The 12,826-nt window shown below is 39.5% G+C and overlaps 2 protein-coding genes across 3 annotated transcripts in view; both read left to right on the top strand.

Moving 5' to 3' along the window:
* Positions 1 to 2,003: 2,003 nt before the first annotated feature.
* cpb1 (carboxypeptidase B1 (tissue)) lies at positions 2,004 to 7,431 on the top strand. Its single transcript, XM_015036988.1, has 11 exons — positions 2,004 to 2,109; positions 2,841 to 2,916; positions 3,171 to 3,295; positions 3,402 to 3,501; positions 3,594 to 3,695; positions 3,790 to 3,894; positions 3,996 to 4,106; positions 4,204 to 4,294; positions 4,920 to 5,122; positions 6,755 to 6,839; positions 7,068 to 7,431. Exons 1-11 carry the CDS (start codon positions 2,045 to 2,047, stop codon positions 7,253 to 7,255), a joined length of 1,251 nt encoding a protein of 416 aa, XP_014892474.1. The 5' UTR covers positions 2,004 to 2,044; the 3' UTR covers positions 7,256 to 7,431.
* Positions 7,432 to 9,036: 1,605 nt separating this feature from the next.
* gyg1b (glycogenin 1b) overlaps positions 9,037 to 12,826 on the top strand; it is a 13,424-nt gene continuing 9,634 nt past the window's right edge. For both annotated transcript variants that reach the window (XM_015036987.1, XM_015036986.1), the window contains exons 1-4: positions 9,037 to 9,145; positions 10,384 to 10,519; positions 10,624 to 10,798; positions 10,891 to 11,053. In XM_015036987.1, coding sequence (XP_014892473.1) covers positions 9,139 to 9,145; positions 10,384 to 10,519; positions 10,624 to 10,798; positions 10,891 to 11,053 — 481 coding nt within the window. In that variant the 5' untranslated portion in view covers positions 9,037 to 9,138. The remainder of the gene's footprint in view (positions 9,146 to 10,383; positions 10,520 to 10,623; positions 10,799 to 10,890; positions 11,054 to 12,826) is intronic.

The raw sequence follows: 12,826 nt of genomic DNA, 5'->3' as shown, positions 1-12,826 counted from the left end.
TACAACTCAATTTATAAGATATTGGTAAGAGCCATCTGTCAAAGCTCCATCAACTGTTATGCCGCTGCATTTGTTTTTGCCCACAAGATGGCAACAGAAGATTTTAGCCGAGCAATTTTGTTCCTGGCTTTATTAAATCTGTATAGCAGAATCAAATGTTACTCTTGGTATTAGCAGAAGGTCTGAGGGACCATATTGGTAGCAGGGGATGAAAGCAGAAAGCATCATGTGATCCGGCGGCTGTCCCAGTGGTGTAAATTCCTCTTTTGTTTTTCCAGCTCTAAGCTAAAGCAGCGGCGACTTTGACTTTTTCTCCAGCTATGACAGGTATGTGAATTCTTCATATTGACATTTAATCATTGATTTTATTTTATTAATTCAGTTTTTGAATGCATTTTATTTTCATGATTATTTTTATTGTATATATTGTTGATTTACAAAGACTTGCATTTGCTACTCAAAGATTTGACACCGTGCATACATTACAACTGTGTTGTATGCGTAATACAATACAACACTTTGAAGATCCTGGGTTCATATCCTGGCCTGTTATAAAGTTTCCACATTCTACCTGTTCCTCTCTGGGTATTCCAGTTTCCTCTCACAGTCCAAAAATAAACAATAGGTCAACTGGTCTCTGTGTATTGAGTGTGGTGACCTGTTCAGGGTATACCAAGCCTCTCGCGCAATGACCTCTACAGATAACCACCAACACTGTCGGAATCAAGTTGCATTTCTGGCTGGGCTACTCCAAAATATTTGATATTACTGCATGTTAGGAAAAACATATTGGCTAAATTAAAATATTACATTAAGCCTAAATCTGCCAGGAGTATGAATGAATAACTTTGGGTTTAACAGAATATCATCAGGCTTAATTGTGACAGAAATTCAACCTTTGGTTAAGAGGAACATCAGCAGTGCATACATAAGCATGATTGACATTGCCAAGATCCTTCTCCTGGCTTCCATTGATTGTTTCTGGTTAGCTCTGGGAGCAATAGGAGAAGGCAGAGGAACCAGATTTCTGTTTTCCCCAAAATGATCTGTCTCATACTGTACTGATACAACATAGTGACAGTTTTAACAAATATGTAAATTACATACTGCAGCTTTAATGAACTGCTGCTCTACGTTAGTTATTTAGCCTGTGGATGTTCATTCTTTTATTTTTGTCTTTTAAATGGTGTCTAATTCCATTGGTAGGTCACGTATCCACCACAGAACCAACCCAGACAAAACGAAGAGACAACCATCAACACACAGGAGGACAATCTCCAAATCTTCTAACACCCATGCCTGTGAACTGCGAGATTGACAAGAGCTCCTGGAGTAGACCTACACAGACATATCGCAGAGTTAAGAGCTTCCTCAAAACCACATGTCTCGTTTGGTGTGTATGTTGGTGTATTTTACAACAGGGACCAAGTTCTGTGATCTATTCCTGCATATTCTGTCAGCAGCTGGACAAAAAAATGGAGATCTGTTGCATTTTTAGTGCAATTTTATCCATGATGTATGATTAACTAAGACTGTCTATAATGTGGCATTGACAAGTCTTGCTCTTCTTGTTAAAAAGTTGGGAGTTTTTTGTTTTTTTAATTTGCTGTCAACAACATATTCTAAAATGAAACGGTCATATAAATTCTCCATATTTAAATATAATCACATTTTCTTTTGTTTAATTCCTCAGAAGTGGATTTTCCAAGACCTAAGCGCTATATTCAAATTTTACATTTCCTGGAAACAGACACCATTGATTACTCAGTGCTTACAATACTGAAGCAACTATTAATAACATGAAATTAAGACATTGTTGCTATTTGGAGTAGACTACGTCAAGTGACCTTGGTTGAAGTTTCCGTAAAGATCTATTAATCATTGACTAGGCGAATTGGCAAAAATAAGTCAACAGGTGCACGCAGTATGGGGACTTTCAGGGAGGATGTATGATAGGGACGCATCTTGGATTTGGATTGGTGGATGGGTGAAGGGCTGAAGGCTATAAGTGCCGTCTGCAGGTAGGGTCAGCTTCATTGCCAACATGAAGCTCCTGTTGTTTTTCGGATTTGTGGCTGTCGCCTTGGCTGAAGTCACTCGCTTTGAGGGGTAAAGTTTTCATTTTATCAATGCAGACGCAAACACTTTGCTGTGAATTTTAGATGAATGTCAGAAGCTGTCGTGCTAATTATGCCGTTGCTGTGAGGTAAAGCATTGTAGAGTTAAATTTACAGTGTGTTAACAAGGAAGCCGTGAGAATCAGGTCCAAGTCTGCAATCTGTCTGCGTTCTCACATTAATGTTTGGTACCACACAAACGTTTTGAAAGACATTTCTCTTAATATTTCTTTTCCTCATGCAGCCAGGTGTTACTGTAATATTCAGTCTTAAACAGTATTTCTCCATTTATACACTGATAATTTTTTACATAACTCAAAGTAATTAACTCAAAGTTTCATACTAAAAAGCATCAGTTTTCGTAGAATTGGCTTTGCTGGGGTAGTGATTGTGTGTCTAGTGCTTTTTGTCAGAAGAAAGGAATAGCAAAAAAACTCCTCTGGTATTTGTTTTGCAATTTCATATGGAGCATTGAATTTTTCAACCATCAATAATAATTAGAAAACATACTGTAAAAAGCCCCTGATTGTACTTTGTGCACTTAATTAATTGAAACTTGTCGCAAACACAATGTGCTTCAATTTCTTTGGCTCGGTCTACTGAAAATAGTAAAGATTGCTCAGCTTTACTTTAGCATCTTTCTACACGAGTACACAGAAGAAACTAACGACATCTGTCCATGATGTTTTCTTGATTTAAATCGCTTTCTTTGTTCTTTCTCAGAGACAAAGTCTTCCGCCTGAAGCCGACCCTCGATGCACACGTGACCCTCATTAAGCATCTGGCTAAGAGCATTGAGGTCTACCACCATAGCCACTCACTCTACACTGCCGTTCTATTGCAAGGCTTCAGATTTGTTGATGCTGACAAGTGAAAAAAGTGATACACGACCAATAATTTTAAAGCCTGTGTAGATATACTTCAAAGTGCTTCTTTGTTTAAAATAAAAATGTACATTGACATTAGTGTTTTAGTCGATATTAAAAGTTTTTTTAAGGAGCTTGTGGTTGAACATTTCAATTGACAAATGTTGGACTCTGCTGCCACCTGCAGCTTGACTTCTGGAGGCCCGACAGTGACGATCTGGTGACTATCGACATCGATGTGGACATCCACGTGCCTGCCAGGTACCTCGACATGGTGTACATCACGTTGGAGCAGGGTGGCGTTGCATATGAGTAAGTCACTGATAGCGTTTTCACGTAAGTGCACATTTCTGTAGGTGTAGTTTTGAAAACATGATTTTTATGATTCTACTTACACTGTTCTATCAACGCTGCTCAGGATTCTCATCGATGACTTTCAGTCTGCCGTTGATGGCCAGGCTGACAGCGGTGCCTCTCCCAGAGCTCACAGCTACACCAAGTACAACACCTGGAGTGAAGTACGAGAGGAAAACGACATCCGTCACGAAAATAATACCGGCCTCTGGTTGTACGTCAGACTTAATTTATGTTCTTGTCTTGTTTGTTTCAGATCGAGGCATGGACCAACACTATCACCTCCTCCAACCCCTCCCTGGTGAGCAAGCAGATCATCGGAAACACTTATGAGGGGCGTTCAATGGTTCTCCTCAAGGTATGTCGGCTTCACCCAGAAAGAGCAAATGACCCCACCTGTTCATGAATTTTACTTTACTGTTCAATGTCTTAATCTAATCAAACAACCACAGATTGGCAAGTCATCCGCCTCACCTAAACCCGCCATCTTCATGGACTGTGGCTTCCATGCTAGAGAGTGGATTTCCCCTGCTTTCTGTCAGTGGTTTGTCAATGAGGTAAGTAAGAAACCGACACGTAGATTACAAACATTATTTTCTGTATGAACGTTGTCTGATTAAACTGTTTTGTTTGTTTTTTTCCCTCAAAAATTCCTCAGGCCGTCACTACCTACGGCAGTGATTCTGCCATGACCAGCCTGCTCAACGACATGGATGTCTACGTTCTGCCCGTCTTTAACGTCGATGGCTACGTGTACTCGCACACGAACGTAAGCTTTGGGATATTAAAACCTCACATTTCAGTCAAACATAAATTAAGCCTCATGTTAGTTTTTGGATGTGCTTCTATCTTCTTGGGAATAACAGGACAGGATGTGGAGAAAGACTCGTTCCAGGAACTCTGGCTCATCTTGCGTCGGAACTGATCCCAACAGGAACTTTAACGCTGGCTGGTGCAGTAAGTGCAAAAATGCAGTTGAATCTTAATGGAAAACCTAACAATTTTATTTCACATCTAAAAGAAATAAATGTGTGAAGAAAATGTTAAAATCTTTGCAACAGATGCTGCAATATCCAGAGTTTTATTTTATTTGACGTGTCTGACAGACACCAAACTTCTATAAATTTGCATGCTACAAAAGAGGTCACATCTCTGCTCTTTACGTTATTTCTCATCCAATTGCACACAAGCTGAGCTAATGACTGCTTGTAAAAGAGAACAAACCTAAATCTTGTGCGATAAACTAAATTAAACAAACTGTAGGTTGGTGTCAAAAAGAGTAAAGATAAAACAAAATCATGACAGAAAGTATTAGAAATTAGACACTTACATACTAGTATAAAAAGGTATGTTTATTTTATTAGCAGTCAATTAGACTAAATATTTCTTGCTGTAGGTTTGTTATGACCAAAAGTATTACAATCCTACCTAACCTAAAACTTGAACAGTATAGTCTAGTTTAGTGGTAGCAAGTGAGGGGGAAAAAAAAAGGTGTTTTTTTTTTTTTAGTGTTTAAAAATGTGTCATTTTAAATAAACTCTTTTGATGTCATAAATTGAAGGCTTTCCTCTGTTTTTCTCAGCCATTGGTGCTTCCAGCAACCCTTGCAGTGACACCTTCTGCGGCAGCACTCCTGAGTCAGAGATCGAATCAAAGAATGTCGCCAACTTCATCCGCAACAACAAGTCCACCATCAAGGCCTACCTCACCATACACTCATACTCCCAGCTGCTGCTCTTCCCTTACGCCTACACCTTCAGCTTGGCTGCAGACCACAGCGAGCTGGTGAGTCCGTGGAGACTAAAGGTTGCACTCTTAATCGTGGGGTGATGTGTGGAAGAGTCTGATTTTTATGAATAAAACAATCCGTGAAACATATATGGAAAAAAAAAAAAAAAACATTTTCAAGAGAAGTAGACACAGCAAAACCTGAGTGGATAAAACTTCTCGCAATGTCTCCTAATGTGTTTCGGAAAAGCTTAACTGTGAACTCAACCCAGTGCCATCACAGTGTGACTCTTATCTACAGGCCACATTTAGCTGCTGAAAACCATTTACTCCCCACTCACATGCCTCATTCTCATGGCTCTTTCACCTCTCACCGGGGCATCCAGGGGCTGCACAGTTAGAGCTCACACCGCTGCTCTCCAGCTCTGCCCCCTCTGTTGCTCACTTGTGATTTAGGCTTTCCACAGACACTTTACCGAACAAAAGAGCTCCGGGGATCCACCATAACTCATGTGTTCCCTTGGAAATATCATTTCCTGCTCATGTATTTCTCTGAGGGGCTTTCATTTCCGTCAAGCAACTCACTTAAGCTTTTTGCAGTTTTTCAGAGAAACATTGCAAAAATGTTTTTGTTTAAACAAGTGTAGAGGATGTATGGCTGCAACAAGGGGGTAAAGCTGTATATTTTGTAGGGGAATTGCTGTTTGGATCTTGTTCAAGGAAGACAAAATCCCCCAATTGGAAGAGGTAACTTATGGTGGTTAATGTCGGCAAAATGAAGGAAAATCCTGTGTTTCAAATGCATTCACATGCTGTCAGAAGCCACGAAACCATATGAGCAGATGTATCACACTATAAACAGATGCAGTCATAGAAAAAGATTAAGACACCTGCCTTAAAAATATCAAGTTCTTTTCATTAAGATGTTTAAATTTTTAGGACAATCTTTTTTATCGATCTCTAGAAAAACATTATGAGATGAGTGAGACATTTGAGGGTTTTCATGCATGAAAAGTCAATTTCAAGTAATCCCACTATTAATATTAATATCAAGATCATAATCTAGATTTTTATATCGACAGTAGCAAGAGCCTGCTGAAGGTATTGTCATGCTGGCGCGTCTTTTAGCATCCACTAGCTGCTCAGACAGCCAGACTTGGGTGTCTTAGAAATCGCTTTGAAAGTCCTGACTATTTTCTGGATGGTGGAATAACTAAATAAAAATATTTTGGGGGCCTCCTTAAATCTGTTACCAGACAAAAGCTGCCGCAATAATCTTTTTGAAGGCCTCAGAAAAATCTTTTAAGCTTACCATTATGTTCTTCAACAGCCACAGGCACACCAAACCAAATGTCTGAGATTCAAACAAAGCCTCAGTGGTGTTCTAATCAATTCCCTCTCTAAGGTGATGTTTGATTTTGTAGAATAAATGAGGTGGTGTCCTGATTTATTATTAACCAGATATTATATATTATTTTTACATTTTGAAAGGCGTTCTGGCTGAGTTTTGCAATATTCTTTTTAATCTACCACAATGAAAATTGATATTAAGGATTCATAAGTTCAAACACAATTAGAAAAACCTATAGGGTTTCCCAGTTTTTAGCAATTGTAGATATTCATGTTTGCCTTTTATGACCAGATCTTTACAAAAAAATCACCCTTTGCCTTTTATTCCTTTCTCTATAGTTGAAGGTTGCTGAGGGAGCCAGTGCTGCTCTGACTAGCCTGTACGGTACCCGTTACACCAGCGGACCATCAGCTGCCACTATCTGTGAGTATATACAGCCAACAAATATTTATTGGTCTCTTGAGGGAAATGGAGTATTTGATGAATGACTGATTGTTTACACCTCAGACAATCTGCATGATGACTTGGTCTGTAAGCCTGTATGTCATCTAAGAGGAGGGACCTTCCAGAGACAACAAATGATGACTATCTATCACTTTACATCAGCATATGTTGCGCTGTGTAACTTTCCCACTCTTTATTTACCCTCAGACCCTGCTGCAGGAGGCTCTGATGACTGGGCCTATGACCTGGGAGTAAAATATTCCTACACCTTTGAGCTGCGCGACACTGGTTATTATGGCTTCCTGCTGCCCGAGTCTCAGATCAAGCCCACATGTGAGGAGACCATGCTGGCCGTCAAGTACATCGCCGCCCACGTGCAGAAGAACCTCTATTAAAAAGTGCGGTAGCCAGGACCCCTGCCCCCTGTAGCTCCACTACAGCAGCCCTTACAACCTCTAACCAATCTTCTGCCCTGTTTCCATGGATACGGCCATCTCCCGCCATGTTTTCTCACTGCATTTGACAGAATGTCGAGATGAGTGCAAACAATAAAATCAATGATCCATCCCAACATGCTGAATCAATTTTTTATATATATATATATATATTTATCCTAAGACCTTTTCAATGTTGAAAAATATAAACAACAGAACAACTCAATAAATTGTAGTGTGTGTAGTATTGGCACATCATAAAAACGATCATGTTTCGTTTTTTTTAGATTCAAACCGTCTTATACAGATGGCCTTGTTCCAATAGACGATGTGCATCTGTTCTTGAGGTTTTCAGTTCAGCAGCACAGTAGGTGACAAACGCAGAGCTGTCCGTGGCAGTGTCTCTGCTCTGCCAAGCATCTACCTGAACATAACCAATGCTCAATGGTAATTTTATCACCCCTATTGGGAAATCGATTTGGAGCGTACTTATTTATTAAAAAAAAAAAAGAAAGAAAAAACACAATAGAAACGCCAACACATATCGCAACACATCCACTATTCAAGAAGAAAACAGATAACAGACCTGAGTTTTCTGAAATTGATCAGTCAGCATTAAAAGGGCACTTAGAGAAGGACTTCATCCTATTAAGTAAAACAGCTGCAGGCACTAAAGAAGTCACACAACAAGCCAAAATAATACAATGCGTACAAAATGTTTCATTGGTACACTTTACAACTAAATAAAGATATATATGTAAGGAGTCTTAACAGAATACATAGTCTCTGACAATAGTGCATTCAGGGTAATGTTAATTTAATCCTACGAATAATTCATTTAGGTCCAGTAATTCTCTTTATTTAGCCTCTAAATGAATCAAGCATTCAACTGAAAAGATTATTTTTGCTGAGTTACTGAGATGTGATGCTCAGAGTTTTCCACAATGTTTTTAACTTCATGGACAATCCACTCAAAAAAGGGCTGATAACAAAGGAGAAAAGCCTTCCTTCTCAGCTTGTTGCATTTTTGTTTATCACTGTTGCAGCTCTGACAGATGTCTGCAGATCAGATTTCCCTCTCTCCACATTGACGTATTGAATATCTGCCATGTTTTGCTGCAAACACTGAAGGACCTACATTTTATCAAGAAATAAAGTCTGTTCTGTCCTTTCTACAATATTGCTGTTCAGTCTCTTTTTCCCTCCGACATCCGATAAATGTCGAGTCATCATAGTATTTCTGCAGATGAAAGGATTCGGACTTTTAATGGAACATAGTGTCGCACCAACCATGGGCCGTTTGTCAGCTAAGCCAAACTGTAAAGGTTTCTCTGCAATACTCGACATAAAAAAGAAATTCGCCTCAACTGAAAATGCTTCGCGACGGTATATGTTTTTTAACCACAAGATGGCGACAAAGATCTTCTTTTTGTGGGAGCCTGAATCAAATGTAGTAAATTTAGTAAAGATAACAGTTGCTTACTTCAGTGATGCTTAGGGATTACCTTAGGGAGAAAAATCATGCTTCCATGTATGAAATTTCTAAACATTTTGAAAATAATCATTTTAAAAGTGGAAAATATATGTGCAGAGTCCTCAGAAGTATCTGGTGCTTTAAAGTTGTGAATATATGAATCTGGATCGGTTGACACCCCTGAACTGTAGAGGCTGTGAAGGATCATATCGGCAGCAGGTGGGTGTGCGGAGACGGCACCACGTGACCTGGCTGTCTCCGTGGTATAAATTCACCTCTGTCTGTTTAGTCAGCCCTTCTTTTTCCACGCAGAGCAGTGGTCTTTGAGTCTGAGCTACCCCAGCAGTAGCTTCGACTACTCCTCTCAGCCATGGCAGGTATGTAACATTTTAACACTTCTAACGGTGTTGACGAACCAGCCGCTGCGGTTGTTAAAGTGACCCTCACGTCACGCGCAGGCATGTTTGCTGGAAAGTTTGTGTCGCAAACCAGTTTGTTTAATTTTTAGTTGGTTACTTGTTTGACTGTATCCTGGTGTAAAACAATAAAGTGACTTGCGAGGAGTGAATTGTGTTTAAATTGTACGCCTTTCACGACAGGCATTTAACTAATCTGGTCCTAATGAGTGGGAGAAATAAACCAGTTCGCTGAGCTCGGAGTTTAACTTAAAATAAACTTTTAAAATTGCATTTGTTTATATTTTTAACCGTTGAATTCGATTTTGTACATTTCAATACTTTAATATCCACATGTGCTGTAAATATTAAAGGACTTTCTATGCAGTCAGACACAACGCAACCTGGAATATTATTTTTTTTTGTTTTTTGTTTTCCCTAGATGTCTTAGGGCTACATCACTGCCTCTACCAATTGAAAAAGGGGGTGTGAAGTGAAAGGCGTGGTGCTGAGACATGGCATGCACAATTAATGGGAACTATTGTTCTCAAACTGGCCCAGATTTAGACGCTACATGCCTGTGCGCTACTTGGTGTTAAACATTAAGTTGCATAGCACCATGGGACTAACATAGTTCTTATGGGATTGCAGTTGGATGATGCACAAGTGCTGCAAAACCATCCCAGATCCAGTGATTAAATCATTCCAGTTTTTTATAAAGTCTCTTAACAAGCAAGTCCTTGTTTGAGGACATTGCTTGGCAGGTAGTTTTTTATTTTTATTTTTTTTTCCCCTTGTAATGTGATGCAGCAAAGCAGTGTTGGTGCCACACTGGTTATATAAACCTTTTTTACTTTTGAACTAGGCGAGTTGTTTTGTTTTTTTTTTGTTGTTGTTTTTTTTCTTTGTTCTTTAAGCACTAACATGGGATGATTTGCAAAAAAATAGTTTTAAATATAACAACCAGTTTACTTCTAACTGTACAAAAGTCAAACTTGTACAGTCACATTGCTGTCTTAAATTGAGTTCAGTCTTAAATGTAATGCAACCTGGTATAATATACCAGTTGATCTAAAATTGTTGCTACTATAATCTAAACTCGGGGACAATGAGTTTCCCCCACTTCAAATGTATATCCTATCACTGACTGAAATTCTTGCTGTTTTCTTTTTGTATGTTTTAAGGTGAATTACTTGTGTGTGTTTTTTCAAACCCCACAGATCAGGCTTTTGTGACACTGGCTACCAACGACAGCTATGCTCGAGGTGCCATGGTTCTGGGCAAGTCTCTTCGCAACCACAACACATCCAAGAAATTGGTTGTACTTGTTGGCCCACAGGTGTCTAACCCTTGCCAGTAAGGAAAATTCAGTCCAGTGTCTGTTTTCTTCTGTTGGTATTCCTGTCAGCCCTTGGGTTCCGCTTGCATGATTGATGCATTACTCAGTTCTAACTCGATAGGTCCGTGCTGAAGAACATCTTTGACGAGGTGAAGGTTGTGGATGTGTTGGACAGCGGTGACACAGCTCACTTGGCTATGATGAAGAGGCCTGACCTGGGTGTCACGTTCACAAAGCTCCACTGCTGGACCCTCACACACTACTCCAAATGTGTTTTCATGGATGCGGACACTCTGGTGAGCTTGCATGTTGACTTATCCCCAGAAGCTTCAAGAAGCTGTGGAGACTTGTGTAAACATGTTTGCCTTATACTTGTTCTGCGTCTTAGGTGCTGTCAAACATAGATGAGCTCTTTGAAAGGGAGGAATTGTCAGCTGCTCCAGATCCTGGCTGGCCTGACTGCTTCAACTCTGGTGTGTTTGTTTTGCGGCCCTCTGTGGAGACTCATGGCAAACTGCTTCAATATTGCACAGAACATGGCAGCTTTGATGGTAAGCTAAAATGGAGCATTACTGGTTTTGCTACTTTTGTGCATTTTGTCAAGTAGTCCTAGATTAACAGATTTTACATGAGTCTTGTCTGTTGGAGTTTTAAGCGTGGCACGTGCGTGTCCAGACACTTGCTGTCTGGACTTGTGACTATATTTAACTGTAATTGACCCAACTGTAATTGGGTTGTTTTGAAAGTTCTGGACCTGCCATAGTTTCTGAAATCATGTCTCTCGGGCATTCCATGATGTCATTAGTGTAAATCCCAAACGGAGGGAGACGGAAACATGACTTTGTCCCTGATTTGCCTGCCTTTCAGCCCAGTGATCTTCAACACTTTAGCGTTAACCTGACTTGGGAAGTAAATTCTGAGGTGCATGATGTGAAGCTTGTTTATCTTTAGCTCCAAGTAGGGTCTTTATCTCACCTAGGTTCTGGACACAAGGCCTCCTGTCAGACTTTCTAACGCTGAGCTATTCTCGTGTGTTCACTTGAGGTGGAGTGGAGGTTGCGTCTGAGAGGCCCTGTCTTGCCCAGAGGCACTTGGCATGTGGACTGTTAAAAGCATGGTGCAATTAAACTTTGGATGTTTGCTCCAGATCTCAAATATTGGACATGGTTGGGTAGCCAAAAACAAATCAGTTTTGTTGTGAGATTTCAGAAAATCTTTGACAGGGTTTACACTGGAGTTGATTACACTCAATCATGATGATGTATTCAGACAGCACAGCTTGGTTGCAAGTCAAGACTGGCCATTTGAGCATGGCCCTCCAAGTAGGCACAATAAAACTTGTAGCATTGAAGCGCTATGTTGCCTGATCTACTGAATTTCTAAGTCTGGACACTGCAGAAATTAAAGTGAGACAGTCTTAACAAGAGATGTTCTCTAAGTTTTCACTTGCATTCTGCATAGAAGGTGATATGCATATTGGACAGTTGTACTCAAATTGCAAAACTACGATTTTTGACTACTTGGACTTGGACAAGAACTGACTTGGACTCCAGGTCTGAGATTTGAGTCTAGGGTAACCGCTGACATGTAATGAAGATGAAGCTTCTATATACTTTCTACCATAAAAAGGATATGTGATTAGCCAGTAATGGTACATTATGGGCTGTGAAGAGCTCTTGATTAATGTTAACTGTAGCTTTATAATGAGACAAATGACTATTAAATGACTCAATCATTTCAGAACAAAAGAACATGACTCTGACATTCTCTAGCTAGAATGGAACCATTATTCATGTGTGGGCAAATGGGTAAAATTTAAAACTGCATTACTTTAACATCTCTGGCATATTGTCAAGGCAACTTTATTCTATTTGACCAAAGCAAAACCTTGTCTCAATTAAAGTCTAACAGGACTCCCAGTAATGCTAAGCTCATACTAAATGATAAATGGACTGAACATTTCTGCATTAACCCTGTGATGCAGAAACAAGGTCATCTTTTTGCAATATCTTTGTAATGAAAAGTTTCATCATTTCATATTCCAGGTATTCCTTAACAAACATGTTATTGATATCATGCAATTCAAATTTTTAATTTACCTTTTAAACATTTTAAGAAATATCATGTTTTATATTGCTACCCCATTCTTCCATAAGTGGGTCCAAAATGACCCGCATTCATTTATTTCCTATGGAATTTATTGGGAATCTTTGTTTCTCACCAACTGTGACTGTCAGGAAAATGTTTTTTTTGTGAACCAAACTCACTGAGTCCTACGTGTCACCCCTGACACGTGTTCTTTCTTTTATTATCTCAATAAATAA

This window comes from Poecilia latipinna, unplaced genomic scaffold, assembly GCF_001443285.1.
Source record: "Poecilia latipinna isolate Pla-1442-1.1 unplaced genomic scaffold, P_latipinna-1.0 Scaffold387, whole genome shotgun sequence".
NCBI lineage: Eukaryota > Metazoa > Chordata > Actinopteri > Cyprinodontiformes > Poeciliidae > Poecilia > Poecilia latipinna.
Note: the sequence above shows the minus strand (reverse complement) of the source record. Positions and strands in the feature narration are given on the sequence as shown.

What these genes read in the sequence shown, in the direction of transcription:
- cpb1 (XM_015036988.1), top strand. Translation starts at nt 2,045, where the DNA reads ATGAAGCTCCTGTTGTTTTTCGGATTTGTGGCTGTCGCCTTGGCTGAA. An exon ending in GTCAGTGGTTTGTCAATGAG is followed by an intron (nt 3,895 to 3,995) that starts GTAAGTAAGAAA and finishes AAAATTCCTCAG; the next exon opens with GCCGTCACTACCTACGGCAG. An exon ending in ACCATCAGCTGCCACTATCT is followed by an intron (nt 6,840 to 7,067) that starts GTGAGTATATAC and finishes ATTTACCCTCAG; the next exon opens with ACCCTGCTGCAGGAGGCTCT.